The 26,484-nt window shown below is 39.5% G+C and overlaps 1 protein-coding gene across 5 annotated transcripts; it reads left to right on the top strand.

Annotated features, from left to right (window-relative positions):
* Positions 1–315: 315 nt before the first annotated feature.
* LOC119918175 (peroxisomal succinyl-coenzyme A thioesterase-like) lies at positions 316–19,722 on the top strand. 5 transcript variants are annotated; one of them, XM_038738763.1, is made up of 11 exons: positions 316–509; positions 12,219–12,423; positions 12,630–12,729; positions 13,688–13,878; positions 15,093–15,256; positions 16,422–16,541; positions 16,763–16,845; positions 16,927–17,020; positions 17,921–18,001; positions 18,129–18,199; positions 18,816–18,956. In XM_038738763.1, exons 2-11 carry the CDS (start codon positions 12,222–12,224, stop codon positions 18,826–18,828), a joined length of 1,119 nt encoding a protein of 372 aa, XP_038594691.1. In that variant the 5' UTR covers positions 316–509; positions 12,219–12,221; the 3' UTR covers positions 18,829–18,956. The 5 variants fall into 5 exon arrangements, with proteins under 5 accessions (XP_038594691.1, XP_038594687.1, XP_038594690.1 ...); XM_038738759.1 differs by lacking the exon at positions 18,129–18,199 and adding an exon at positions 19,475–19,722 and having other exon boundaries at positions 331–509; positions 18,816–18,957; XM_038738762.1 differs by lacking the exons at positions 316–509; positions 18,129–18,199 and adding exons at positions 2,995–3,172; positions 19,475–19,722 and having other exon boundaries at positions 12,222–12,423; positions 18,816–18,957.
* Positions 19,723–26,484: the final 6,762 nt, after the last annotated feature.

Here is a 26,484-nt window from a genome sequence, read left to right as displayed (position 1 = left end):
CCTGCCTTGGTTCTTGTTTGATTCTGTTTCTACCTGGTTATTGTTATTAGTTTCCCTACTGGCATGATTGGTTTCTGTCTGTTGTCGGTTTATGTTCCCTGCCAGCTTCATTTATTCCTTTGGTTTTGATCACTCGGTGTTAGTCTGTTCTGTCTCGTGCAGATGACTGTATTTCTCAGTTACTTGGTTTGTCTTGTCTGCTCAGGGTTTTGAGTTCCAGTTAGAGTCTTGTCTTGTGTTTTGTAACCTGTTAGTGTCAGTCTGTTTTCCCCTGCTGTCTCTTTGCCTGCCTGTGTCTCATTAGTCTCATCTCTGTCACCTGTGTTGCTCGTTAGTACCTGTGTATACATGTTTCCCCTCAGTCTTTGTCTGGTTATTGCAGCGTGTAGCCTATCTTGCGCAGTCGTGTCGTCCTGTTTCCCTGCTTTCTGGATTTTCAGTTGGATTGTCTTGTTTGTTTGGACAGACTGTGATTATTTTGGATTTCTTTGGACTCAACCACTCAAGTTGTAAGTGTGCTCACTTTTTGTTTGCTTTAAAATTAATCTTTGAACAGTACCTGCCAGTATTTGGGTCCACCACCCTGCTCAACCACACACTTACAACTACACAATTTACACAAGAACTTTATGGAACAATAAAGAAGACACTGTTTTGAACAAACAATTTAAAGTGACTAAGCACTTTTTTTTTATAAAAACTCTACATTAACTGAAACTGTATATGTCACAGGTTCAATCACTGTCCCAACTAGGGCTGTGCGATATGACTAAAATATCATGTCCTGATATATAGGTAATTTCATATCCCAATAACAACATACATCCTGAACATTTTTTGTAACATGAGAGGAGATGAACCCAGAAGAGCACAGCAACTCTACTGCTTATTTGCTTTGCTTTAACCGTCTGTCTTGTGCTTCCATTGCCTAGACATGCTGGAAAAGGTGAAAGTACAAAACACATTCTGAGTCATAAAGAACTGGTTGTAACATTTTTTCATGAACTGTTACAACCCTCCCCCCACAACAACCAGCCATTACAAAGCTACCTGTTTAAGACGATTTGAGCATTAAGCGCTTAATTTCCTGCATTCTGGAGACATTTTCTGCACCAATTAACAGTGGAAATGTCTTTGTTTATGTAAATGCAAACAAATTCAGCTGGCAGGTGACAATTCATTAATGTAACAGAACACAATGCAGTAATCAGCAGCTTGTTTTTTGGCTTAAGTCAGGGTGAATTGCCCTAATGTGGGACTTTTTTTTTTTTTGTTTTTCGGACTTGTGGCATATTCAATGTATTAAATCAACACACAATTTAATCTTAAAAACCCCAGGATGTATCCTAATCAAAGCAAAAGAGACTGCAACACATTCCTAATGGAAATGACAGCCACATTGGTGCTCTTATTGCAAATTCTTTGAGACAGCTTCCTAAAGTGGGACAGGCGTGTCCCTTATGTGGGACACTGAAAGTCTATTAAAAAAATCACCTTAATTCTCATAGAATCATAGGTGTCATTTATGCTGGGGACATGTCCACACCACTTTTTGAAAGCACTTGCTAAAGGTTTTCTGAAAATTCGCTTGCAACAACAAATGTTTAATAGCAAATAAAAATTCTGAAAGGTTTACTAACAAAAACATGAAATGCAATGTAACTATAGACGAAACAGATGTGCCTTGTCCAAAAAGGTAACTTGGGATTAAAAAAAAAACAGGCTGCTAACTACTTTATCTTTGAGATTTTTATATTCTGAATTGTCACCGGCCACATGAATTGTTTCCTTCATATAAATAAAGACATTTCCACCATAAATTGGAACAGAAAATGTCCCCAGAATGCAGGAGATTAAGAGTTTAATGCTCAAAATCCTCTGGGGAGGATCCCCAGACCTCCCCATCGAATAGCCTATTTCTTCAATGAATATTTCTTATAAATTGGACTGTCTTGTTCTCGTTACTACAATATTGAGCATTATCACGTCTTGTGTACTAATTGTTTCATCACACCCATAATCTGAGCCCTTAAATGTAACTATTTGTATTTTTCAACACAAAATAACGCCCTTGCATAGAATATAAAAATGTTAAGTTTGTAACTCTCTGTTATGGATGAAAACATTGATAACTGAACATCAAGAAATTCATCATTTGCATTTAACCCATTCCCTGAAGGGAGCAGTGGACAGCCAGGACAGAAATCAGAATTCCTGACTCTAGTTTTATTTTTCTTCACAACAAACTCAAACAATGCTTTTTATCCTGCCTTTTCTCTCATCCTTTCCCTGATACTACCTCTCGCTCTGCGTCTGAAAATCTCTCCCTGTCTTATTCTGTTTTGACTAGCATACATTTAACTGAATTAATCATTACACATAAAATTAAGTGGATTGGCTTTATTGGTTTTTAAATTCAGAGCTATTTATTTTTCATTTTAGAGATATCTAGGCTACTCCCTTCACACACGCACATAAAACCACAAAGCCTTCAAACCGCCATCCCCCAAAGAATAACAATTTCCTATGACCTTAAACATGTAGTACAGCATTGGTGCATAAGACTACTAAAAACCTGTAAAAACAATATATTGGTCCCACAAACCATGCCCCCTACACGTTTTTTTTTTTTTTTTGAGTGACTGAAGTAGTGTCCCATATTAGGTAAATCATACTGTCCCACTTCTCAAAACCACATTTCCTAAAGTGGGACACTTGGAAATTTGATTAAAATGTATAGTTTAAACATACAAAGTTATACTATCTTTGATGGACAGACATTTTATAAGCACAATAGGTCAAAAATAGCAGGATTGTGTTATTTAAAATTAATTTATACTCCTTAATATCAAGTTTGTCCAAACTTCACTGATTTGGGAGGTCTTTACACAAGGTGCCTCCTGTTTGATTGCTCCACACTCCATGTGATTGGACATTTGATATGTCATGTGACTTTTGTGACGAGCACACTCGCCCCCGACACTGCTGTTTGTTAACTGCACTCACTGTTCTCGTCTTTGCATGAGACCCAAACTGAACGTAACCACTAGCTTCTAGGAAGCGACTTGGTTCTGCAGGGACGGAGGATATTTACCTTCTTTTTTTTTTTACGCATCGGACGTGAACGCAACGTGACCTGAGAAGACCACAGCGCTGTGGATTTCTGGCTTTAGTAAGCAATTGTAAAAGTTTTTATAGGGTTGAAGTTAAGTACCCTTTTTAAACTATGTGTAGTCCTTGGTCCTGCGTGTTCTTTCATGAAGAAATAGATGTTTTTGGTCCAAGTTAATCAGTTTTATTACAAGTAACGTTCTCTGGGTCGATCTTCCTTTCAACAACAAGCTGTATCAGTTCATGAAGTCCGACTGGCTGTCTCTTCCTGACCCAGTGTTTAGGTCAGTCCATGATTGGCCCACGTCATCTGACTCCACGAATCACCATGCTGTTGCTGGGCAGATTACGAGCGTAGTTCCTGAAGTGCGACATCTTTGGAGAACAGATGTTTGTACCACATTCCAAACCCATTGTTCAAGTCTCCTTATCCAATCCTGCAGAGACCCCCATGTTTCTGCACCGCTCCAAAAAACTGCACGGGTACCCAGCAAGCAATAGCCGTCATTTCACCGTCTAGATTTACTATAGACCTGATTTAGTCCGGCTATGAGTAACTCACTTCTATCCACACTTTACATGTGGTTACAGGACGTTTTTGCCTAAATAACTTGCAAGGTGTAGGATATTCCATCATGTAAGCAAGGTCTACAGTGATTACAAAGTTTGTTTGTATTTTTAGTTTTTTGCCCTGGCAGCACATGAGATGGTTTATCAGTCTGGGTATCTCTGGATAATCCGTACCGTTTGTGTGTTGTTTTTTTTTTTGTTTCAAAATGAAAAACTAAATAACCGTTTTTGGTGTCAGAATAAATTGCCAAAAACGGGCTTTGAATTGGTTTTTTGATTCTATTATTCCTTTTTGAACAAAGAATGAAGAGAGTTTGAACTTCGGTCAATTTGTTTTTTGTTATAAACCAAAAACGGAAGTCACGTGGTCTATTCCTGTTTTGGAAGGGCTAGGAACCGGTAAAACCTTCAAAATAAAAGTAGCCCATGTACCATGTAGTTAGAAAGGTGATTATAGACTAAAACTAAAATAACGTTTTTTACTAAAACTAAAGTAGCACTGGGTGTGGGGGGGAAAAAACACTTTAGTTAACTGAAATAAAAAACAAATGTATAAATAAAATAATACCTGTTGGGGAGAATTAAACATTTGTAAGGCCATTGGTGACCTATAACTTCAGATTAAGACAAGTGAACTAATGTTGTTTGTAGTTTAGGACAGCAGTTAGCCTATTTATTTAAGTTTATATTATTTAATTCATATTTTAGTTTCCTAACATATTTATAGGCCTTCTTGCTATGTGGGAGCTCAACCAGCAGAGGTCACTCTGCCCCCTTCTGTGGTGCCAACAGGCAACAAGGTTTTGACCTTTTGACTTGTGTTTATATCAAAGAAGGCTGCACTGCTACCAGAGGAAGCTGATCACTGAGTCTGAAGGGTGTGCAGAACTTCACCTGCCTTCCAGCTTCTCTTTCTGTGGTGCTATAGCTGCTAAACTCAACTTCCACCGTTTACTGTTATGTGTCAAAACAAAACTCTTCCAAAACAAATCTATAAAGTTGTATAATTTTTATTTTCCTTTGCATTTTTCTCCAGTGTAATATACTTATTATATTAAGTAGATTAAATATTTTAATGCTGCCTGTTGCTCTCATTAGTTACTGTGTAGGCCTACTTATGTGCGAAACCTGGTGAGCATTACTGAGAGTCAAAAAGCATCTCCTCTGGCTCTGGAGCTTTCAAGTCTTTTACTGCCTTTCTTGGGTTTAATTCTTTTTAATGAGCCACCAGGGAACGCTATGCACTGTTCAAACCTGTGTAAAATAAAAGTGAAACTGAGTCCCGAGACAGGTGATATGAGCCTGTGCAAGGTTTGAGGACTGATGATAGTATCAAGGCTGGTCCCATCACCTACCATCACTCCCTGTTTAAATAAATGATGGACTGTCAGGACAAAGCAGAACACCACTCCTGCCTCCAGCACCAGAAAAGGGCCCTGTTGTCACTTTCAGATATTTACATCATGATTTATGGTAACCAAAAACACCTTGTAATTATGGCTCTGCTTTTGTGCATAAGGAAATGTAAATAAATGGGTGACCTGTACTAGACACAGCTCCAACATGTCCACCCTACCTGGGTCACCCACCTTTAGTACCAATCTCCTGCACCCTCTTTACAGACAGCAACTTACATGTGTAGCCTGATACTTGAGGCTTTCAACGTTAAAAGAAAATAATGATTTATTTAAAGGAATTGGAGACAAAACTTGAGCATTGGGGGGAAATCTGTTTACTTGGTCATCCTATCTGTTTCATGGAGGCTGAGTGTAATATGTGATAACTGGATCGAGTTAATGTTCCTGACCATTTGGTGGGTTATGTGTTTGTTGCAATTTGTTTTCAAAAGTATGTACAGCACTGTCAGTGTGGTTCTGGTTATCTCTGCAGACATGTTGCAGGATTAAGACAGTGTGAGGGACGTGTATGGACAGATTGATTCAATTCTGCTAGTTGCTTGTTTTGTGGGATATGTTTGATATGTTAAGAGGAAGAGAACTCAGTCCTGCTCTGAGTCTGATTTGTATCAGATGTGAGAAAATGTCATTAGAGGTTGCTGTTGGTATTCTGTGATGTGACAGAGGGAATATCCAGAAGGTTTTTCTTCTGAATTAATGGCTTAATGTCCAAATAAAGCTCGGTGTTCATCCGACTGACCCCCCAGATTGCTAACAGGCAGTAAAAGCTGCTCTGGAGAAGACTGAACAATGTGCTCAGACTCATCTGTTTAGGGGAGTTTGGCCCCAGAGACCTTTAGTAAAAAGACAAACGAACAAAAAAACTACTGTTTGTGTAGTGATAGCTAGCTGCTTAATAACACTGATAAAACTAGATATTAACCGATGGTTCGAGTTTGATAACAAGTCTAGCTGTTTAAATTTAAGCTTGTATATCAGTGAATTAGTTACCTTAAACGTCTGCTCCTTGAATGAGGTGGAGTCAGACCTGGGTGGATGATTTACTGCATTAGTTGAGGGTTGTATCGCCACTGCTGTTTTGTGTCCTGATTTTAAATGGGGATTCTTTTTATGAGACTGTTACAGGTGGATGGGTCCTGTGAATGTTTTTGCCAACTGCTAGGTTCTGCTAAGGGTGGGGCAATTTGCTTGTTTTTGGGCTGTGTGAGTTCCCTCAGCCCTTTTCCCTCTTCTTTGAGTGTTCTGACAGGGTGGTGGACTGTAGGAGCCCCTCTTCCCTTTGCTGCACGTCGTTGTGTGTGCAGACCTTTAACTGAGCCTTATTGTGTGGTGTTTCTCGTTTGTGACTTGCTGTCTTTAGGTGGTGGTGCAGCACACTTGTGGGTGGTGGTGTCAGGGCATCCTGGTGGCAGTTGTGCTTTGGTAACAGTTTGCTTTTATCCTTTAGCATCTCATTTATGTCTGCGCTTATGTAGTTTATAAGACTGCCCAAAACCTGATCTTTAAATTTTGATGATTAGTGAATTACCTTTCCAGTTGAAATGCATGTCTCTTGTAAAGAAATGCTCTGTTAAAGGAGGACAGTAGTCCAAAAATGTTCAAGTAGCACAGAATTTATAATGTATTATATACATATTTATAATTTGCCTGAGCTCCTTCTCCTTGTGTGCAATGACCATTTTATGATGTGAAGACTACTGGATCTGAACGCTCGACATGGGCCTACAAATGTTGTAGACTTTTAACTAAATCGACATCTGTCCACTGCAGAGGCTCCAACCACAGCCTGGAAGAGGAACTAGTATAAATTACTATTGGTATAATATAACCTTATAACCTCACTGTGCTTGTAAATCATTCCTGGGCATATGTGAGTGAAAGAGTTGCACTGCAGAGCCCTGCTTCACTGTACTATTGTACATAAAAGCCTACTGTATATAAATGTGTATTAAAAGACACAAGTTGACATCATCCAAATACACAAACAGTGCCACAGTTACAAGGTGTGGTTACCATGAATCATGATGTAAATATCTGAAAGTGACAACAGGGCCCTTTTCTGGTGCTGGAGGAAGGAGTGGTGTTCTGCTTTGTCCTGACAGTCCAGCATTAATTTGAAGAGTGACGGTAGGTGATGGGACCAGCCTTGATACTATAATCAGTCCTTAAACCTTGCACAGGCTCACACCCTCCAGGTATGGGGGGAAATCTGGGAGGTCTTGAGAGGAGTACCAGGGAGAAACTAAATAACTCAATGACTTATTTTACTTTACATAAGTACAGAGCACTGCCTTTCCCTGGTGGTTAATCAAACAGAATTAAACCCAAAGCCCAGAGCTAGAGATCATTTTTGATTCTAAAAATATTTAATCTACTTAACAAACAAGTATTTTCACGTGTGGAAAAATCCAAAGGAAAATAAAAAGTTTACAACAAGATTTTGTTTTGGAAGTTTTGTTTTGACACAACAGTAAACGGTGGAAGCTGAGAGTTTAGCAGCTATAGCACCACAGAAAGAGAAGCTGGAAGGCAGGTGAAGTTCTGCACACCCTTCAGACTCAGTGATCAGCTTCCTCTGGTAGCAGTGCAGCCTTCTCTTTAATATAAACTTCTTTGATATAAACACAAGTCAAAAGGTCAAAACCTTGTTGCCTGTTGGCACCACAGAAGGGGGCAGAGTGACCTCTGCTGGTTGAGCTCCCACATAGCAAGAAGGCCGATAAATGTTAGAAAACTAAAATATGAATGAAATAATAAAAACTTAAATAGGCTAACTGCGATCCTAAACTACATATAACATTAGTTCACTTGTCTTAATCTGAAGTTACAGGTCACCAATAGCCTTACAAATGTTCAAATGAGTTATTATATATATTTTTTAATTTCAGTTAATTAAAGTGTGTTTTCCACACCCAGATCAGGTTTAGTTTTATAACCTACTAAAAACGTTTTTAGTTTTAGTCTATAATCACCTTTCTAACTACATGGTACATGGGCTACTTTTATTTTGAAGGTTTTACCGGTTCCTAGCCCTTCCAAAACAGGAATAGACCACGTGACTTCCGTTTTTGGTTTATAACAAAAAACAAATTGACTGAAGTTCACAGACTCTTCGTTCAAAAAGAAATAATAAAATGAATTGCCAAAAACGAAAAACGGGCCGTTAAACAGTTATTTGGTTTTTCGTTTTGAAACAGAAACTGTATTTTTGTTTTATAATTACAAACGAATTACGGATTATCAAGAGATACCCAAACCCGTGACATCATCAAATGCAAGTAAACATTTAAATTAACTATTTTTACTGTAATGTTCACTGCATTAACTTTCATTTTAATTTAAAACAAAATGCAATTAGTATTTTCATCCGCTAGATGATTGATTTACTCACTAGATCATTATATGAAAATATGAGTTTTTGACACTAAATATTTAGTGCAAATTCTCCAGCATACAGTCAGCAAAGACAACAATAAATATTGAGAACAGAACACTCACAGCACATAGGTCTCTCAAAAGAATAAAAGCAGCTTTGGATAAAAGTGTCAGCTAAATGTAATGTTAAAATTGTCTGTATTTTCATATAAACTGTTTCTATTTATATCAATTTATATTCATGTTGTATCTTAAGCTGTCTACACTGTAATCTTAAGAAAATCTTTATATTTTGTTCGTACATATTACCATTTATGAGGACCTGTTATGTTTGAGTAAAAACAATCCTTTAGCCACTATTATGTTTATTAGAGGTAGATATGTAGTCATTCAAAAGCTGTATATTTGGTCTATTCTTGGGCTATGGTTGGACGTCTAACTTTTCACTGACAGCCCAAATTCCGCCCTGTTTTAGCCTAGACGTCTGGGCTATGATTGGACTTTAACTGTTACACAAGTTAAAAAAATCACTAACAAAACTTGCACAACTTACTTACACAAAACACATGAGGTGAGAAAACAAGCATGAGGTAGGCTTAAAAATCACATTTACAAATATTCAAACTATGCTACTGCTTTGATAGAAGTAAACAAGATTTAAAGGGATGTCTCTCTAACTATGCCTGTGCAATTGAGTGCAGAAGGATGTGTAGGGCCTATTGTCACTCAAGAATTAAGTCATCCCTCCCTGCCCAGAGGGGAATCATTGGTTATTTTTATTGCAGTGGGCAGGAATGACTTCCTCTAGCGGTCCTTATCGCTTGAGCAGTCTGTGCAACATCCATCTCCAGAGCAGTCCCCAGCACAGAGACAGTCCTCCTAATCAGCTTGTTTAGTCTTTTAATGTCACACACATTGATGAAGCCCAACACATGGCTGCAAAGATCACTGTACTTGCAACAACAGAATTACACCTCCAGTCTAGTCTGTATTCAAGGTGAACACCCAGGTATTTGTGCCCTCATCTACCCTGGATTTATTGTGTTCAAATTAGGCCTCGTCCTCCATTCTCCTTAGTCTTATCCACATGGATGAGGTGGTTATTCCTACACTGCGACACAAAGTTATCAACCAGCTCCTTGGACACTCAGTCTCCTCTCCATCAGTGACACCCCCCAACATTTGATGTAGATGACAGGACTGATTTATACTATAACTGTGCTTTCAGACAAAACGCCAATTTTCGCCTCGCGACGCTTTCCTCGCGTGAGTACACTCGCTGCAAGTGTTCACACAACACGAAGGCATTTTTAACTAGATAACGTGAATAAACTTACCATTACTACAGCTGCAATATGATTCAGTTTTGTTAAACATGAATTCATGCTTTGTCAGGTCTGCCAGCAAGACAGCAGGACAACAACTTCTAAAATGTTTGTTTTTCTGAATGGAGTTCAGATCGATCAGGGCTATGCTAACTTGGTCACAGTAAAGTACGATAGCTGGAATAAAGTTACGTACACGTTTTCTGAACTCACAGGAAGTTCAAACTCCTCGCTTTCTTTTCTCCCAGGAATATCCGGTTTTTATATAAATATGAAGTGGTGCCAAACGACACGGACAACACTGGAACCGGATGTGCACGGAACCTGGCTGCTGAGAAGCTCGAGTGAAGAGAAGTCAACGTTGTAATCCTAAAAACTAAAGTAAAAAGCTAATTTAATAAAACAGTTCACTCCGAGCTGATCCCTCGACAGCATCATGCGAATTTCTCGCTTGAGTTGAAAATATTCAACTCACGCAAATTAGTCTGAGGTGTGTAGTGTTAAGAGGAAAAGTGAGAGAGGGCAAGAGGGATGGAATGAGAGAGGGGAGGGAGGCAGCTTGCACAATAGACAGAGAGGTACAGACAGTAAAGGTGATGTTGATGCTATAGACTGAATGAAAAATGGTACAGATATTTATAGTAGTGTTAATGATTATAATAACATTAATAATAGGACTAGTAACAATAGTTGTTGCAGCAGAGGGTGTCGAGCAGGAACACGGGGCAGCAGGTGACCCGCAACCACAGATCCAGACTCCACAGCTCCAGAGCCAGAAACACCTGCAGGAAGTGATAGGAGGAGAGAGGAGAGGGATGAGAAAGCACAAGACTACCAGAAAGGGGAGAAGTTGTGTTAGTAACATGCAATAATGGGATGAGTTTGCATACAGAGGGAGAGAAAGTAGAGGAGAGAGGAGCTCAGTGCATCATAGGAAATCCCCTGGCAGTCTAGGCCTATAGCAGCATAACCAAGGGATGGTTCAGGACTCACCTGAGCCAGCCCTAACTATAAGCTTTATCAAAGAGGAAAGTCTTAAGCCTACTCTTAAATGTGGAGATGGTGTCTGCCTCCTGAACCCAAACTGGAACCTGGTTCCACAGGAGAGGAGCTTGATAGCTGAACGCTCTGGCTCCTAGTCTACTTTTGGAGACTCTAGGAACCACAAGTAACTCTGCATTCTGGGAGCGCAGTGCTCTGGTGGGGTAGTAAGGTACTATGAGCTCTTTAAGATAAGATGGTGCCTGACCATTAAGAGCTTTGTAGGTAAGAAGAATGATTTTAAATTCTATTCTGGATTTTACTGGAACCCAATGCAAAGAAGCTAAAACAGGAGAAATGTGATCTCTTTTCCTGGTTCCTGTCAGAACACGTGCTGCAGCATTCTGGATCAGCTGAAGAGTCTTAACGGACTTTTTCGAGCAGCCTGATAATAAGGAATTGCAGTAATCCAGCCTAGAAGTAACAAATGCATGGACTAGTTCTTCTGCATCATTTTTAGACAGGATGTTCCTGATTTTCGCAATATTAGGTAGGTGGAAAAAGGCGGTCCTTGAAATTTGCTTAATGTGAGACTTGAACGACATGTCCTGATCACAGATAACTCCAAGATTCCCCACAGTGGTGCTGGAGGCCAGGGCGATGCCATCAAGGGAATCTATATCTTTAGATAATGCGTCACGGAGGTGCTTAGGCCCCAGAACAATAACTTGAGTTTTATCTTAACATTAGAAAATTACAGGTCATCCAGGTTTTAACATCCTGAAGGCACATTTGAAGTTTAGCTAACTGATGAGTTTCATCTGGCTTGATCGATAGATATAACGGAGTATCATCTGCATAACAATGAAAGCTTATGGAATATTTCCTGATAATATTGCCTAAAGGAAGCATATATAAAGTGAACAGGATTGGTCCGAGGACAGATCCTTGAGGAACTCCATGACTAACTTTGGCATGCATGGAGGAGTCATCGTTAACATGTACAAACTGAAATCGATCTGATAAATGTGACTTAAACCAGCTTAGAGCAGTTCCTTTAATGTCAATGAAATGTTCCAGTCTCTGCAATAGAATCTGATGGTCAATGGTATCAAATGCAGCACTAAGATCTAATAAAATTATACTTATGTACTTGGTTACAACATTATACCCGCTTATACGTCATATTGAGCATGTCAGCATGCTAAAGATAGCGTTTAGGGCAAAGCACCCCTATGCTTAAGTACAGCCTTAAAGATGGCATGAATTTAGACTCTTAGTCTTGTTAACATATTTGAACCATGTTATCTTTAAATTCAGTGCAACACAGAGGTCACAAAGTCTGTCACTGACGCAGCCTGTGAGAGCTGAGGACATTGTTCTTGTTACCCACTTGATAAACTGTAACCCGTGCACATGTGTTTGCATTTCTCCACAGAAGATGGGTAAGATGTCCCAGACTGTCCCTCCGATTCTCTCTGTCCACCCCAGTCGGGCTCTGGTTGATGAGAAGTTCAAGGTGGTGGTGGAGAATCTACCTTCAGGATCTCCAGTAACACTACACTCCCTCCACCACTCTGAGGAAAATGACTTCTGGGAGGCATTCGGACACTACATCAGTGATCACAGGGGAACAGTGTGTGGTGGGTTCTTTCTCTCATTTTGTCTCGTTCCTAAAACAGATTTCTTTTTTTAATCAAAGTGCATCAATGTCTGAATTCTATCACGGACAAACAGCCTGCTAAATTGCAAACACAAAAGACCACTGGTGTTTGCTGTTCGTTCTTGACTCTACAGCTAACTTGCTTCTTGGATATTTTGTTTTCTTGACATTTGAATGCTTTTTTAGTTGCAGAGGATTTGAGTTTTGGAGGCACGTACACAGGAAAAGAACCCATGGGTTTGTTGTGGAGTATGCGCCCTGTCCCAGGCAGCCGGAAAGGCCTCAGGTAACATGTTGACTATGACCGGGCAGAATCTCCTTAAATCAACATCACTGTTTAATTGCCTTGTTGCCTCTACAATGATTAAACAAAGGGCCTCATGCAAAAACATCTTAATTTTCTCATCTTGACTATATCTTAATAATCGATTTTCTGTCAAGTGGATGCTTAGATTTGTTAGAACTGTTTTTGATATGAAAGCGTTTAAGCATTCATTCCTACATTTAGCTTTGTTTAGCTTGGTGTCATGACACCAAAGTGTGGCCACACATGCAGCATCATTTTTTTTTTTTTTTTTCTGTTGTTAAAGTGGTGGTGACATAAGGGCTCAGATTAGGGGCGTGATGATACACTTGGATCACAAGACAAGACGATTTTTAACACTATTTTGAAGAAATGGGAAATGCTGAAATATATAAGTGGTGAGTCTGGGTGTCCTCCCCCAGAAAATTGGAGCATTAAACACTTAATTTCCTGCATTCTGGAGACAGTTTCTGCTCCAATTTATGGTGAAAATGTCTATTTTATTACTTTCCACAATCCTAAAGCCGGCCAGTAAGTGGATGAGTCTTCAGTCCTACGGCGGATTTCCCTATTGCAGCTTCCCCACAACGCTTTTGAATGTCTGTTAAGTAACTACAAGCCTAATAACTTGTTTGTGTGGTCCTCACTTGTGAATAAGCATTTCCTAAACATGCCAACGAGTTAAATTAGGCCGGTTTTATTAAATTGTCTAGTGCAGACATATAGGAAAACTTCCGAATGTATGAAGTTACGTTATGTCACATTACACAAATCTACAGCTTCATGAAATGAATTGTGAACTGAGATTAAATGGCTCGGTTTGTTTTTGATTTCTAAGCGCTTGTTCATCAGTAAAATACAGTTGACCGCTACAGCTTAATGTCATTAAGTGAGGTTTGCACACTGAATGTTAAACTCTGCCCTTTTCCCTACCTGTCAGGTTGAGAAAGAGGGACGTCTGCAGCCCCATGTTGGTCAAAGTCTCTGCGTACAGTGGACATGTAGCTGAGGGCTTCACGGAGCAGGCTCCTCTGGCATCGGTGCTCATAGAGAGATGGTACATGGCTCCAGGGGTCCAGAGGATTGATATCAGAGAGAAAGGAGTGCGGGGGACTCTGTTTATACCCACAGGTACACCTGCTTCACCTAAAGAAACATATTGCATCCTCTTACATATCTTTTGTTGATATCCAGAGAGACTGGGGTTATCCCCTGAACACATTTGTGTTTTAGTTTGGTATGATTAAGGATAGGCATCTTTAAAATCTGTTTTCTCAAGGGTGGGTTCACACCTGCCTTGTTTAGTCCAGTTGAACTGAACCCTGGCGCATTTGCCCTCTTGGTGCGGATTGTTTGGATTTGTGTTAACGCTGGACTCAAACTCTAGTGCAGACCAAACAACAACACTCTAGTGAACTCATTCAAACTAATCGCAGGAAGCTGCCATTGTGTTGCCATTTAAAATAGTACTTATTTATTATTACTATTTAATATTATTTATAAAATTCCATTTTTAACACAATGCTTTTTATTGCCAAGTCTGTGTTTGGTACAATAAACACAGAAATAAAAAAAGGCACAGTATCGCAACAGTCAAGAGAAGGTGGGGAAATTGACTAGGGTGTTGGGCCTACACCTGTCCTAAGGTGAGCTCAGGGAGGACAGAAATCTCCTGTGGAGCCAGAAGGGCAAAAGATATATTGATTGATATAGATTTTCAGTATGAACATTGAGAATTGAAAAATTACAATCAAAATATGAAAGAGATACTACAAAAATACTATAAGAACAAATGCGTACAATACGTCATTTTTTTTTCTTGATGAAAGGTCTGTAGAGAGATTCTGTAAACACAAGCTGCTTTTATAATAATGCCTTTCCTAGCCATTTGCATGGGCCATTGTGGCCCACCTACTTCACTGGTTCAGTTTGTATGACAAACAAGTTGTGAGATAAGACCGTCCGACGCGGCGTTTCTTTCTTGAAATGCCTGCATTATTAAATTGTTTAATACCCGCTGTGTTATAAGATGCTCATATGCTGGACCCTAAAAGTCTGCTGATATGGTATCCGGACCATCACCAACACGAACCTGACGGGTCCAGGTAGAGATCTGGAGTTTCTTTACCTGTCGACTGTATGACCGATAATCAAATGACATTTCCACCACAAGGCTGTTTGTTTAATTTTCTGCACCGTTTGACTTTTGCTTCTGTGAGCACAAACCAGACTAGATGGAAAATTCAAACAATGTATCATCCTCTCATTGGTTCAATTCAGGAACCAGGCCTTTAGACGTGAACCCGCCTACAGACCATGTTTATAATCTGTCTCTTCTTGCTTAGGTCCAGGACCCTTCCCCGGGCTGTTGGATATGTGGGGAGGCGGTGGAGGGCTGGTCGAGTATCGTTCGGCCTTGCTGGCTTCCCGTGGTTATGTTTCTTTTGTGCTGGAGTATTTCGCCCCCGGTGAACAGAGGTCAGCAGATGTAGAGTTGAACATTTTTGAGGTTTGTGTTTTTATTAGTTCCAGAGTTTTTACATTTTGTGTGAAGGGTATCAGGCATTTTATTGTTCTTGTTTAAAGGTGAGGGTTGTGAATTGCAACAAATTCCTCACTCACATCAGGACAGTAAAATGTGAAGCTCAGCTGGCTGATCTGAACTTCCATGCTGTACAGTTTTATTGCCAAGAATCATCAGCTGATGATCACTAATGTACCTGGCACTTTTCTGTCCACGTAGCAAAGCGCTGCAGATGAACTACATGAAATTACAATCCAACTACATTACTGACGAAACACGTTGCGTATCTCGGGATTATGGCCAGCTTCTAGCTAAAGCTATCAGTTTGCATTGCTGAAGTTGGACTAACAGGCAACTTCAGCACTGCTTTGACAACATTTGTTCTGCATCAGAATATGTATGTAATCATATTCTTTACCTTTTTATATTTTTAATTAACTGACATTAATTTGTAAAAATCAGTTTTTTTGCAAATTCTTGTCAAAACAGCCAAATTATATTGACCATGATTTCATGTATAAAAGAAACAAAAGGGTGAAACATCCAGGGGGGTGAATACTTTTATAGGCATTGTATTGTCTGCTAGGTAACAGAAGGGAGTTACAAAACTTATATTGTGACAATAAACCTACCTACCCACAAAAAAGACATCTGAAGACATCTCATTGGGCTTTAGGAAATGTTGCTGTTAACAGCAGGAGTGTGGAAAAACTGTGGAGTGATTAAATTCCCTGGCAGAGATTACAGTTTGTCTGAAGGCAATGTTGTTTTGGACAGCACTGTCTCTGTGGGCTTGGGGGGTCCTTTCATGTACAGATCACTACATTAAAAAAAATATATATATACAGTACATAAATAAAAATGAATGGAGGCAGTGCTGTCTAAATTAAACTGAATTAAACTAAATTTTCTTTCAAAAATACAGGACAGATTGGAAATCCTGATCTCACTGTCAACTACACAAGTTTCTGCTCCCAAAAGTCTGTTAGTAAACCTTTTTCATGTTGAGATTATTTTATTACAGTGAAGAACTAAAGCCACACTTCCATCCTGTTTGCAAATGATCGTGCTGCGCCCTCCTATCCTTCAAATAGCTGGTAAAAGAATGGTCTTGGAAATTCTTCATTTCCTGTTATTTACTTCTGCACAGACAGGATTTGGTATTCTCAAAGACCATCCTCAAGTAATCCCAGACAAAGTTGGAATTTTTGGTCTTTCCCTCGGCTCAACGGTGACCATGTACTTGGCAGCTGAGAGCACCGTTATCAAGGCAAGTAACAAATGCAGAACATCTTGGAGTTGCTTTTTCTTTAGCCTTGAATATGTGGCTGTTAAGCAGGTGCCACGGCAGACAGAGTTGGCAAGTTTGAGGTCTCTCTTCCTCTTGTCCTTCTGATAACTAATGTAATATATTATACTACCACTCACTGAGCCTCGCCTGAAACAGTTTGGAGCCTCCGTCTTATGGTGTATCACTGTGTTGTGTTCTAGCCTCGTTGTTGTGTTTGTGTCAGCGGCAGCCATGGTTATGCGCGTGGAGGGCCCCTCAAAGGAGTCTTTGAACTGATGTTCAAGTAGGTACTCTGTTCTGTAAGTAACATAAAAACAAAACTCAAAGTTTCACAGTTGCAGTGATGTGAACATTGTGATGGCAGGAATTCTCACATGATACGTGTGGATGAGAACAACTATCAAATATGGCGAGATATGGGTCTAGGACTTACCAGTGACCTATCAAAGAAAGTGGACGTAAGTACATGTTGCACTAATAACACACATGGATGAGACTTTGATTGTTTTTCTGTTCTTAAGGACATAATGCACTAGGATGATTATTACTTATTTTATGTGGAATTCATCAATAAGTATCGGGCAAAGAGGTTCAATTCAACTACACGTTTTTGCCGGTATAAGCAGGAACTCTTCAAGCGGTCTGTTCTTCACCAGGTTAATTTCTAATTGTTTGAGCTGTACTGACATTTTTGTGTTTTACAAACAAACCATAAGAACGGTCTCTCTCCAGTTCCTTTATGATCAAAGATCCAATTGATACTCCGTTGTTTCAATTACTGTACGCATCTCTTTATTTGGTATCTGTATTTATTTTAGTGTATTTTGGCAGAAAGAAAACAGACTTTGTCAGAGAGGTGACACGCTAACGTTAGCATTAGCGGTGTGACGATACACTTGGCTCACAAAACGATAACCATATCAGGTCCATGAGAACAAGACTGTTTCCACTGGGTACCCAAAATGCTACCACACAAATGATTTAAAAGTGGCGGGGGCATCTTCTATGCTTCTTCCTTGCTCTTGCCAAGGAAGTTTTCCTTGCCTCTGTCGCCTAGTGCTGCTCTTGGAGGGAATTGTTGTGCTTCTGTAAATAATGTATCAAAGTACAGTCTAGACCTGCGCTTTTATGTAAAACGCTCTTAGATAACGTGTTGTGATTTGGCGCTATATAAATAAAATTGAACTGAGTTTTAATATGATCTTGTCACACCCCTAACCAGCATGCTAACATGCTCACAGTGACAATGCTAAACATGCTGATGTTTAACAGGTGTAATGTTTACCATCTTAGTTTATCCATGTTAGAATGCTAAAAATGCATATTAAAGTTGTTCCTTGTGGTTAATTGTCTTCGAGGTGGGGAAAATAAACTGTCCAATGTTGTTGGTCAATGGTGAAGATGATCAGAACTGGCCCACAGTGGAGTGTGCTGAGGATGTGAGTACAAACACACACCTGACAATGAAGGGCAACTGTAAATCTAAGAATATGCAGAAAAAATAATATTCCCATTATTGTGGGATATGAATTACAATGCTTTGCTTTGGTGTTACCATGACATCAGGCTAAAAGAAGTGGAAATAAGTCTCTGACTAAGGAATTAGTTGAATCAGAATTGTCAAGTCTTGCCTACAGGTGAGTGACAGTTGTATCATGTGTTTGGGGGGGGGTGGTTACACATTACATTAGTGACTGTAACTTGCACAACTAACCAGCCTAATGTTTACCCTTGCCTTCCATTTACTGGTCTTGTGCCCGCCAAAAATTGCATGCATGTTGCAGTTCCTAGCGTGTCTTTTCAAAGTACTGTTAAGTAATGCAAGTCCCACGAGGTGCACGTGCGGCGAAGCTGGTGCTCCGTCTTTCTCGCTCACGCCCTCTCGCTCTCTCTCTCTCTCAGTCGCGCCCTCTCGCTCTCTATCTTTCGCTCGCGCACTTGTTAGGGTTACAATTTTTTGGATTTATTCATGTACTTTATTATTTATTAAAAGCTTCTTTTTCACATTTTTATTTACAGCATTATAAGTTGATATTTCCTTCATAATAGGAAGTGTATTAACTTTTTGGGAGAAGTAGTACTATGTAACATCAGACATTGGCAGTCAAATCAGGCTCCTTCTATCTATCGAAGCATTGAAGCTTCAACTATTTGGGGTCACACCTAGTAGTAATCTGTGTACCAAAACTAGGGCGTCTGGTTATGCATATTTTTAGTTTGTGCTCTTTTTGTTTTGACCTTTTTTACCCTCAGATCGCCCGGATGATGCAGGCTGCAGGGAAGGAGCACCTGCTGACCAGAGTACAATACCCCAACACTGGACATCTGATTGAGCCGCCCTACTCACCTCACTTCAGGGCTACTATGTTTATAATGCATAACGCAAAACGGAAATGTGAGTTAAAGTTCTTCATTCAAATGTATGTAGAAATATACTTAAAGTACCCATTATGCAGAATAGTCCATTTTAGAATGTGTATTATTGGATTATAGTCACTTATAGATTTATGTACTGGGTAACTTAATTTTATATTTTTTTATTAATATGAATCTGTAAAGTAACTAATTTTAATATAGTGAGTTAAATGCACTTTATTTCCCTCTGAAATGTAAAGTAAAAGTACAAAGTAAAGCAAAATAGAATTTCTCTAGTAAAGTACAAGTACTTCAAAATTGTAGTACTGTATTTGAGTAAATGAGTGAAACTGAACATTCACACAGACAGTGAAAGCAAAGAAGTTTTTCACAAAGCTTGTCCAAGGTGCAAGTTATGGCTTAAATTAAATTTTTGATGTTACAAAAGGTGTTGGTGTACGTTTTTACCTTTCGTTCAATGAAAATCCTCGAGCTGTGTTTTAATTTTAGGTTTTGCTACTAGAAGCTTCTCTCAAACACAACATTGTGTGTTTCAGTCATAATGCTGTGGGGAGGACAAACCAAACCCCATTCAGATGCTCAGGAAGATGCCTGGAGGAAGATTTTAAGCTTTCTACAGCACAATCTCTACTGCAGCCCTACTCTTAAAGCCAAGATGTGAATGATTACGTAAGCCCACGAATCACTGCTAGAAAACAGTTTTGTGATGTGCCTGTTTTGTGATGAATTGAACTGCACGAAATGCATTCTTTTAAATGACCTAATAAATTTTGTTCAAATTTGGCCTCTGTGTCCAAAAAGAAGAAAAGTCTTTGCTTAGTTTAATTATCTGCAAGCCTTCGAGACTAGTGCTGGGCAACTATTACACTTTTTAATCACGATTAATTTGTGAGCTGACATCATCTTTTCACCTACATATCTCTTTAAAGTGTCTTAACATTTCCTTAATGATGAGAAAGCCAAACAGACTGGATGGATATCAAGTTGAAAGGGAGAGTTACGTGCTTCCAGTTAAAAGATGGAAGCAGCTGTGGTGTAATTGTTAAGGTAAACTGAGGGGATTTTGTTTTGATCATTTAATTTTTGTGAAACAATTTCACATGGAAGTTACTGGGGGGGGGGGCATTTTTCCCTTTAAAGTAAACTATTGAGAAACCTTTTCCATAAAATCTTAATATAATATAAAACATGCACTCAAATCTAATATGAAGAGGTGTCTCATTTGCCTAGTGTATTACTACAATTCGGCATTGGTTTAGAGTCCTTGGATCACATGACATGGAAGCTATTGAAATAAATGATTTCCTATAACACTGTTTTAACAATTGTAATTAATTGATGGTCCCTAAGCTGACCCCCAGTGTGTAAAAGTGAGCCATCGGAGGGGAGCTAACCGCACTTATACTGCCAACACCGGGTGAACTTAGTAAGAAGCAGTCACTAATCTAGGACCTGCGTCGAGCTTCACACTCCAACAACGGTGCTATATAGTCTGTCTATCATCCCAGCGTACTTGTCTCAAAGTTTCTCTGGTGTTTCCCCCTAAGCCCTTTTTAGGTGTCAAAATCAATTGCTATATAAATGTAATCAATCGCTACTGTTTATTTTTACTGCTTTCACCACAAGTAACTACAGGGCCCTGTTTCAGAAAGCATTCAGACCAAACGCAAATTTAATCCACGCAACGCTTTCCTCGCTGGGGTTTTATTGCTGGACAACTGCTGAGTGTTCACACACAACGCGAATAAACACAACTCGCCATTACTACAGCTGTATGAACCCAAAGCAAACATTTTGCTGTGATTAAATAGCAATAAACGGATCAAACTGATGCTGAAATAACTAAAATGATGCAGATTTGTTAAACATGAATTCATGCTTTGTCAGATCTGTCAGCAGGACAACTTCTAAAATGTTTTTCTGGATGGGGTAACTTGGTCACAGTAAAGTACGATAGCTGGAATAAAGTTACATACACTTTCTGAACTTACCAGGTAGTTCAACCTCCTTGCTTTCTTTTCTCCCATGGGCCATGGATCCATCTGCTGCTTGTGAGAAGGTACTCAATTTTCACCCCACGTGAAGCCTCATAAGCAGAATTCTGCTTTGTATTGACGTACTATCATTGTGAGACAGCAGTGGCTTCTCTTATTGTAGAGATCCTATCTGCCACAAAGGTGTGAAAACACTTTGTTTCATTCCTAATGTACTTTAGCACAGTTGTGCTGTCACTCCAAAAGGTTGAATTTTCCAACTGTAGCTGCAGTTCTGGTTTCAACATCCTATGAACTCGAACAGCAAGCACAGCAGCTGTTAGTTCCATCCTTGGGATTGTCACTTTATTTTATGGAGCAAATCTTGCTTTTCCTAGAATGGAGGCAAGATTTAATTTTCTTTTTGTCATTCTGCAGCCTCAGGTACGATACTGTACCATAACCGAGCTCGCTGGCATCAGAGAAATTATGTAGTTGGGCTCTTGTCAGCGGTCCAAAGTTTGGGCTTGATGCATCTTGGTATGCTAAATGTGCTGAGTAGTGATGTGCGATACCACTTAATTCCTATTTGATCCAATATCAAGTAATACCCAGGCCGGTATTGCCCATATCAATACTTTTTACATATTTTATTTCTAGTTTAATGTGACCTCCCGTTTCTGTATTTGAGAGAAATAAGGAGTAGGCTGTAGCCTCACCAATTCAAAATAACAGCTGCATAATGACAAGACCTCAAACTACTGTCATATTCTTTAATTATAATAAAAATATCCTGCTCAGAACTGCCGCTTCATAACATCACATTATTTTGACTTAATCTCAGATGTTTTGCGAAGTTTGCAGTGTTGCCAAAGTATTTCACTGTCTTTGCACACACATCACACAGCAACATTATTACCTTCACAGCAAAAACACAGCCAGACGTTAGCGGGAAATGTAAAGGGCTGCAGCGGCTCACTTCAAAGAAGCTCCCCCACAGAGCCGTAGCGCATGCAAGACTTTGACAGGCGGAAGGAAAAGTAGTTCCTATCAACCGAGTATAATTAGACCATCCTGGTGACAGTAAGATACTTATGATAAAACACACACTCACTCCAAATGACTGAGTTTAGACATCGACCCTTTTATGAGTATCGATCCTAGAGCAGGAAACGTTGGTATCAGAAATATCGATACTTTAGGGTTGATCCACACATCACTAGTGCTGAGCTTTTTTAGGTCTTCTAGCCACCCCACCTACTGTAGTTTGTGGAAATGTGATCATCCCAACCACAGCTCATCCTACAGAGATTTTGCAACTTCAACTTGGCAGGGAAGGTAAAGGGTGCTAAATATCCAATGGGGTCGTACACTGAGCTTATTACAGACAAAATACCTCATCTTGTCAGTGGTCCTGAACTTCCATTTTGAACCTGAAGGTGTCAGTTTCTGCACACCATTGCAGTCCAAGTGAAAGAATTGGATCTTGACAGAGACAATCTCCCTGTCGATCCAATTCTGTCACTTCCTTAGCTGTTTTTTCCACATTAATAGATTCCAACACTGACCTGCTGTTGCTAATCCATTTCACCAGCTTAAATTTCCTTTTCAGACAGAGGGCCCTTTTGTTTAGCAACATGACAGTTGTTAGGCATGGTAACATTTTCCTCCCTGAAAGGTAATCTCATGCAGTAATGGCTGTTGCTGAGTTCAGCTGAACTGTTTGATTTCCATAAACTTGATCTTCTCTGGACATTTCTGGCTTTTCCTCTGTTGATTTTTCATTAAAAACAGGGTTGTATTGCTTCACCAGCAGTTCCTCTATGTTAGCAATAGATATTCGGTTGACTGTAATGGTAGGATAGCTGCTCCCAGTCTCATTGCCTCCTCTCAGTGGTCCACTGATAACCCATCCCAATAGGGTTCTGACAGCATAGGGTCCTCCGTCCTTGTTGTTTACCACTTCCCATGGTTCCATTATTCTTGAAACATTGGTTCCAACCAACAGCTCCACATCAGCATCGATGACAGGAATTTCAACTGAGTGTAAATGTGGCCAGGCACTTAATTCTTCTTGTCGTGGATTATCACGAGTCACAGGCATCTCATATTGTGTAAATACATCAGGCAATTCAAAGTTTTACTTTTGAGTGCAGATACCTCCAGTCCTGAGATAACATGACTATTGACTGACTTTTTTTGGCTCATGGTTCTCAACAGGATGTTTTCTTCCTCTCACCTTTAGTTCCCTCGTCGCTCAGAGCAGAAAGTGTCTGTACTGCTGGGATCTAACAATGCATACGTTTTTAGCATCTTACTGCCTTTCATAGCCTTGATTTATACAGGCACAACTGGGGAAAACAGTCTTGCGCACCGGCCCCTATATGGCCACAAGTATAAGAGAAACTCCGTGACTTGTTTCTTGGTGTGCGTCCTCTGATTTGATTTCCTATTGAATGGATGTAGAAGCAGGTAGGATGTTTCAGGTTACACAACTTGCAAGACAGACGTCTATGACAATCTTTGCTCAATTGTCCAACAAACACTCAAAACAATCACCTTTCACCTTCAGAAAGTCAATTTTCTCTCTGTGCAGCTTCTTCTCCATTCTGGGGCACAACTCCAATCTGTGACCCTCCTCACACAGCAGACACAACAACTTTTGTTGACTTATCCGTTACATATTTCTCTTCTTGCACTTGATGTGTGTTTCCAGTATTAACCACTTCCACAGAGGCAGCCAAACTGGTTCCTCTTCCCTTGACGCGAACCTGTGAGATTTTATGTCCAACGTTATATATTGGTGGTAAGATGGATGTGTCCTGAATGTTTCCCAAGAGTGGATCAGAGATACTTGCCTCTCAATGAAACTGACAGTGTCACTGAAACCTGCTTGACGACCGTGCCTCTCCTGCAACTCATAAGCAGTCTCTCTCCACCTTTCCCTCAGTTTATATGGTAGCCTAAAGACTATAGCATGCATGTTGGATGGCATATTCATCTGTCATGTTGCTAATGTCCTCCATGGCATAACAACAGATCCGTAGAAACAAAGCAAAGGCTTGCTCAGCCCTTGACATCTTCTGCTTTTACTGGTGCCCATCCCAGAGCTTTCTTCATGTAAGCTATGGCTATTCTTTGTTCATTTCCAAAGCGTTCTTGAAGAAGTGTCTTAGCTCTTTGAAACCCCTTTCAGGTGGCATGTGTTGACAGCTCTTGACCAGCTCCTTAGGTTGTCCTTTACTGTACTGTGTACTGCGAGAGTTTACTGCAAACATTGGAAGCAAAAAGACATTTACTTTTGTCTTGTAAGTATCTGTGTCTTTGTTTGACATGTCTTCATTATTTATCTACATTATTTGTCAACGTGTAGGAATCATGACATTTCAGAGGGTAAAATTGTAGAATAAGACATGTTATTTTTAGCTTAACATGCTGCTTGCAAGTGTAACTTAACATCAGCGTAACGTTACTCCATGACTCCCCTTAAACTCAATGTCAAACTGACATTATGTTATCTGAATTCAGAGGGGGTGAAAATGAAACATGTGCAACCTTAACTATTATAATTTGTTATGAAAGCCACACATTTTACTCACTAGATCATTATATGAAAATATGAGTTTTTGACACTAAATATTTAGTGCAAATTCTCCAGCATACAGTCAGCAAAGACAACAATAAATATTGAACAGAACACTCACAGCACATAGGTCTCTCAAAAGAATAAAAGCAGCTTTCCCAATTGTCTATTTGGTTGTTCTAATGCAACATGATGGCTAAAACATGTGTCCTGTTCAAGTATCAATATATTTTCCACAGAGAGAAATGGGTCGGTAATAAATTCTTTTAAATAAAAAAAAAGATATTATAATTTTTTTTTTTACCTTCATTACAATGAAATACTTTCATTGAAAGTCATTTGTTGATATAGTAGTCACGAAAACAGTGAACATAGTCAATTATAATGTTAACTATTCATATTTTTACATATTCAACTGGTGACTGGTGCCAACTGAGACCCTTCTGATGCTCTTGCTGCATCAAGTAGCAGCTTAGATGAAGATCTAGATTTGGATGTTGCAAACCCATTTATTTTTTCATTATTATGGTTTTTATTACCGCATGTTAAAATTATTTGTATCTATCTAGTTGTATTATCTTAAGTTGTCTACGTTGTAATCCTTTTTCTTAATAAAATCTTTATATTTAGTTTGTTTGGACGGATTACCATTTATGAGAACCTGTTATGTTTGAGTAAAAATAATCCTTTAGCCACTATTCCGTTGTCTATTAGAGGTAGATATGTAGTCATTCAAAAGTTGTGTATTTGGTCCATTCTTGGACTATGGTTAGACGTCTAACTTTTCACTGACAGCCCAAATTCAGCCCTGTTTTAGCTTAAGGGACGCGTTGTTGCTTGCTTGTGGTGTTATTGGCCTTTGGATGTGGTTTATGAGGCAGCGATGGATGGATTGATTGAACGGCGTGGATTCTTGGATGATTTGTGGTACAGTGGGAAATGGCAACAAGTGGATATATACAATTTTACCCCAAATCAAAGGTCTAATACAGAAAAAGGATCTCATGCAAAAGCATGATAATGCCCCACAAGTGCGATCTCATCTTGAGAAAATGAGTCAAATGGTGGATGAAACTACTATGTTACAGGAGTCTGTGATTCCCATACTTCCTGAAGAGGTACAGGAAAAACTAACCGAATGCTTTGTGAATGTACTAAAATGCCACAATGGATTTACAGGTGCTGGTCATAATTAGAATATCATCAAAGTTGATTTATTTCAGTAATTCCATTCAAAAAGTGAAACTTGGATATTCATTCGTGACACACAGACTGATATATTTCAAATGTTTATTTCATTTAATTGTGATGATTAAAACTGACAATTCAGTATCTCCGAAAATTAGAATATTACTTAAGACCAATACAAAAAAAAGATTTTTAGAAATGTTGGCCAACTGAAAAGTATGAACATGAAAAGTATGAGCATGTACAGCTCTCAATACTTAGTTGGGGCTCCTTTTGCCTGAATTACTGCAGCACTGCGGCGTGGCATGGAGTCAATCAGTCTGTGGCACTGCTCAGGTGTTATGAGAGCCCAGGTTGCTCTGATGGTGGCCTTCAGCTATTCTGCATTGTTGGGTCTGGCGTATCGCATCTTCCTCTTCACAATACTCCATAGATTTTCTATAGGGTTAAGGTCAGACCAGTTTGCTGGCCAATTAAGAACAGGGATACCACGGTCCTTAAACCAGGTACTGGTAGCTTTGGCACTGTATGCAGGTGCCAAGTCCTGTTGGAAAATGAAATCTGCATCTCCATAAAGTTGGTCAGCAGCAGGAAGCATGAAGTGCCCTAAAACTTCCTGGTAGACAGCTGGCAAAATTTACACTGGACTTCAAGCAACGTGGATTCTGTGCCTCTCCTCTCTTCCTCCTGACTCTGGGACCTTGATTTCCAAAGGAAATGCAAAATTTACTTTCATCAGAGAACATAACTTTACTAAAGAGGCTGAGACACAAGGAATGCGACAGCTGAAAGCCATGTCTTG

The sequence above is a fragment of the Micropterus salmoides genome, unplaced genomic scaffold (genome assembly GCF_014851395.1).
Source record: "Micropterus salmoides isolate LMB-PRFRI ecotype aquatic unplaced genomic scaffold, ASM1485139v1 Ms_hic_scaffold_23, whole genome shotgun sequence".
In the NCBI taxonomy this organism is placed as follows: Eukaryota; Metazoa; Chordata; class Actinopteri; order Centrarchiformes; family Centrarchidae; genus Micropterus; species Micropterus salmoides.
The sequence above is the reverse complement of the archived record's forward strand: the minus strand, read 5'-3'. Positions and strand labels throughout refer to the sequence as shown.

Coding starts and splice junctions, on each gene's coding strand:
- LOC119918175 (XM_038738759.1), top strand. CDS start 12,222: ATGGGTAAGATGTCCCAGACTGTCCCTCCGATTCTCTCTGTCCACCCC. Junction 15,257..16,421: donor TAGAGTTGAACATTTTTGAG/GTTTGTGTTTTT, acceptor ACTTCTGCACAG/ACAGGATTTGGTATTCTCAA. Junction 17,021..17,920: donor ACCTATCAAAGAAAGTGGAC/GTAAGTACATGT, acceptor ATTGTCTTCGAG/GTGGGGAAAATAAACTGTCC.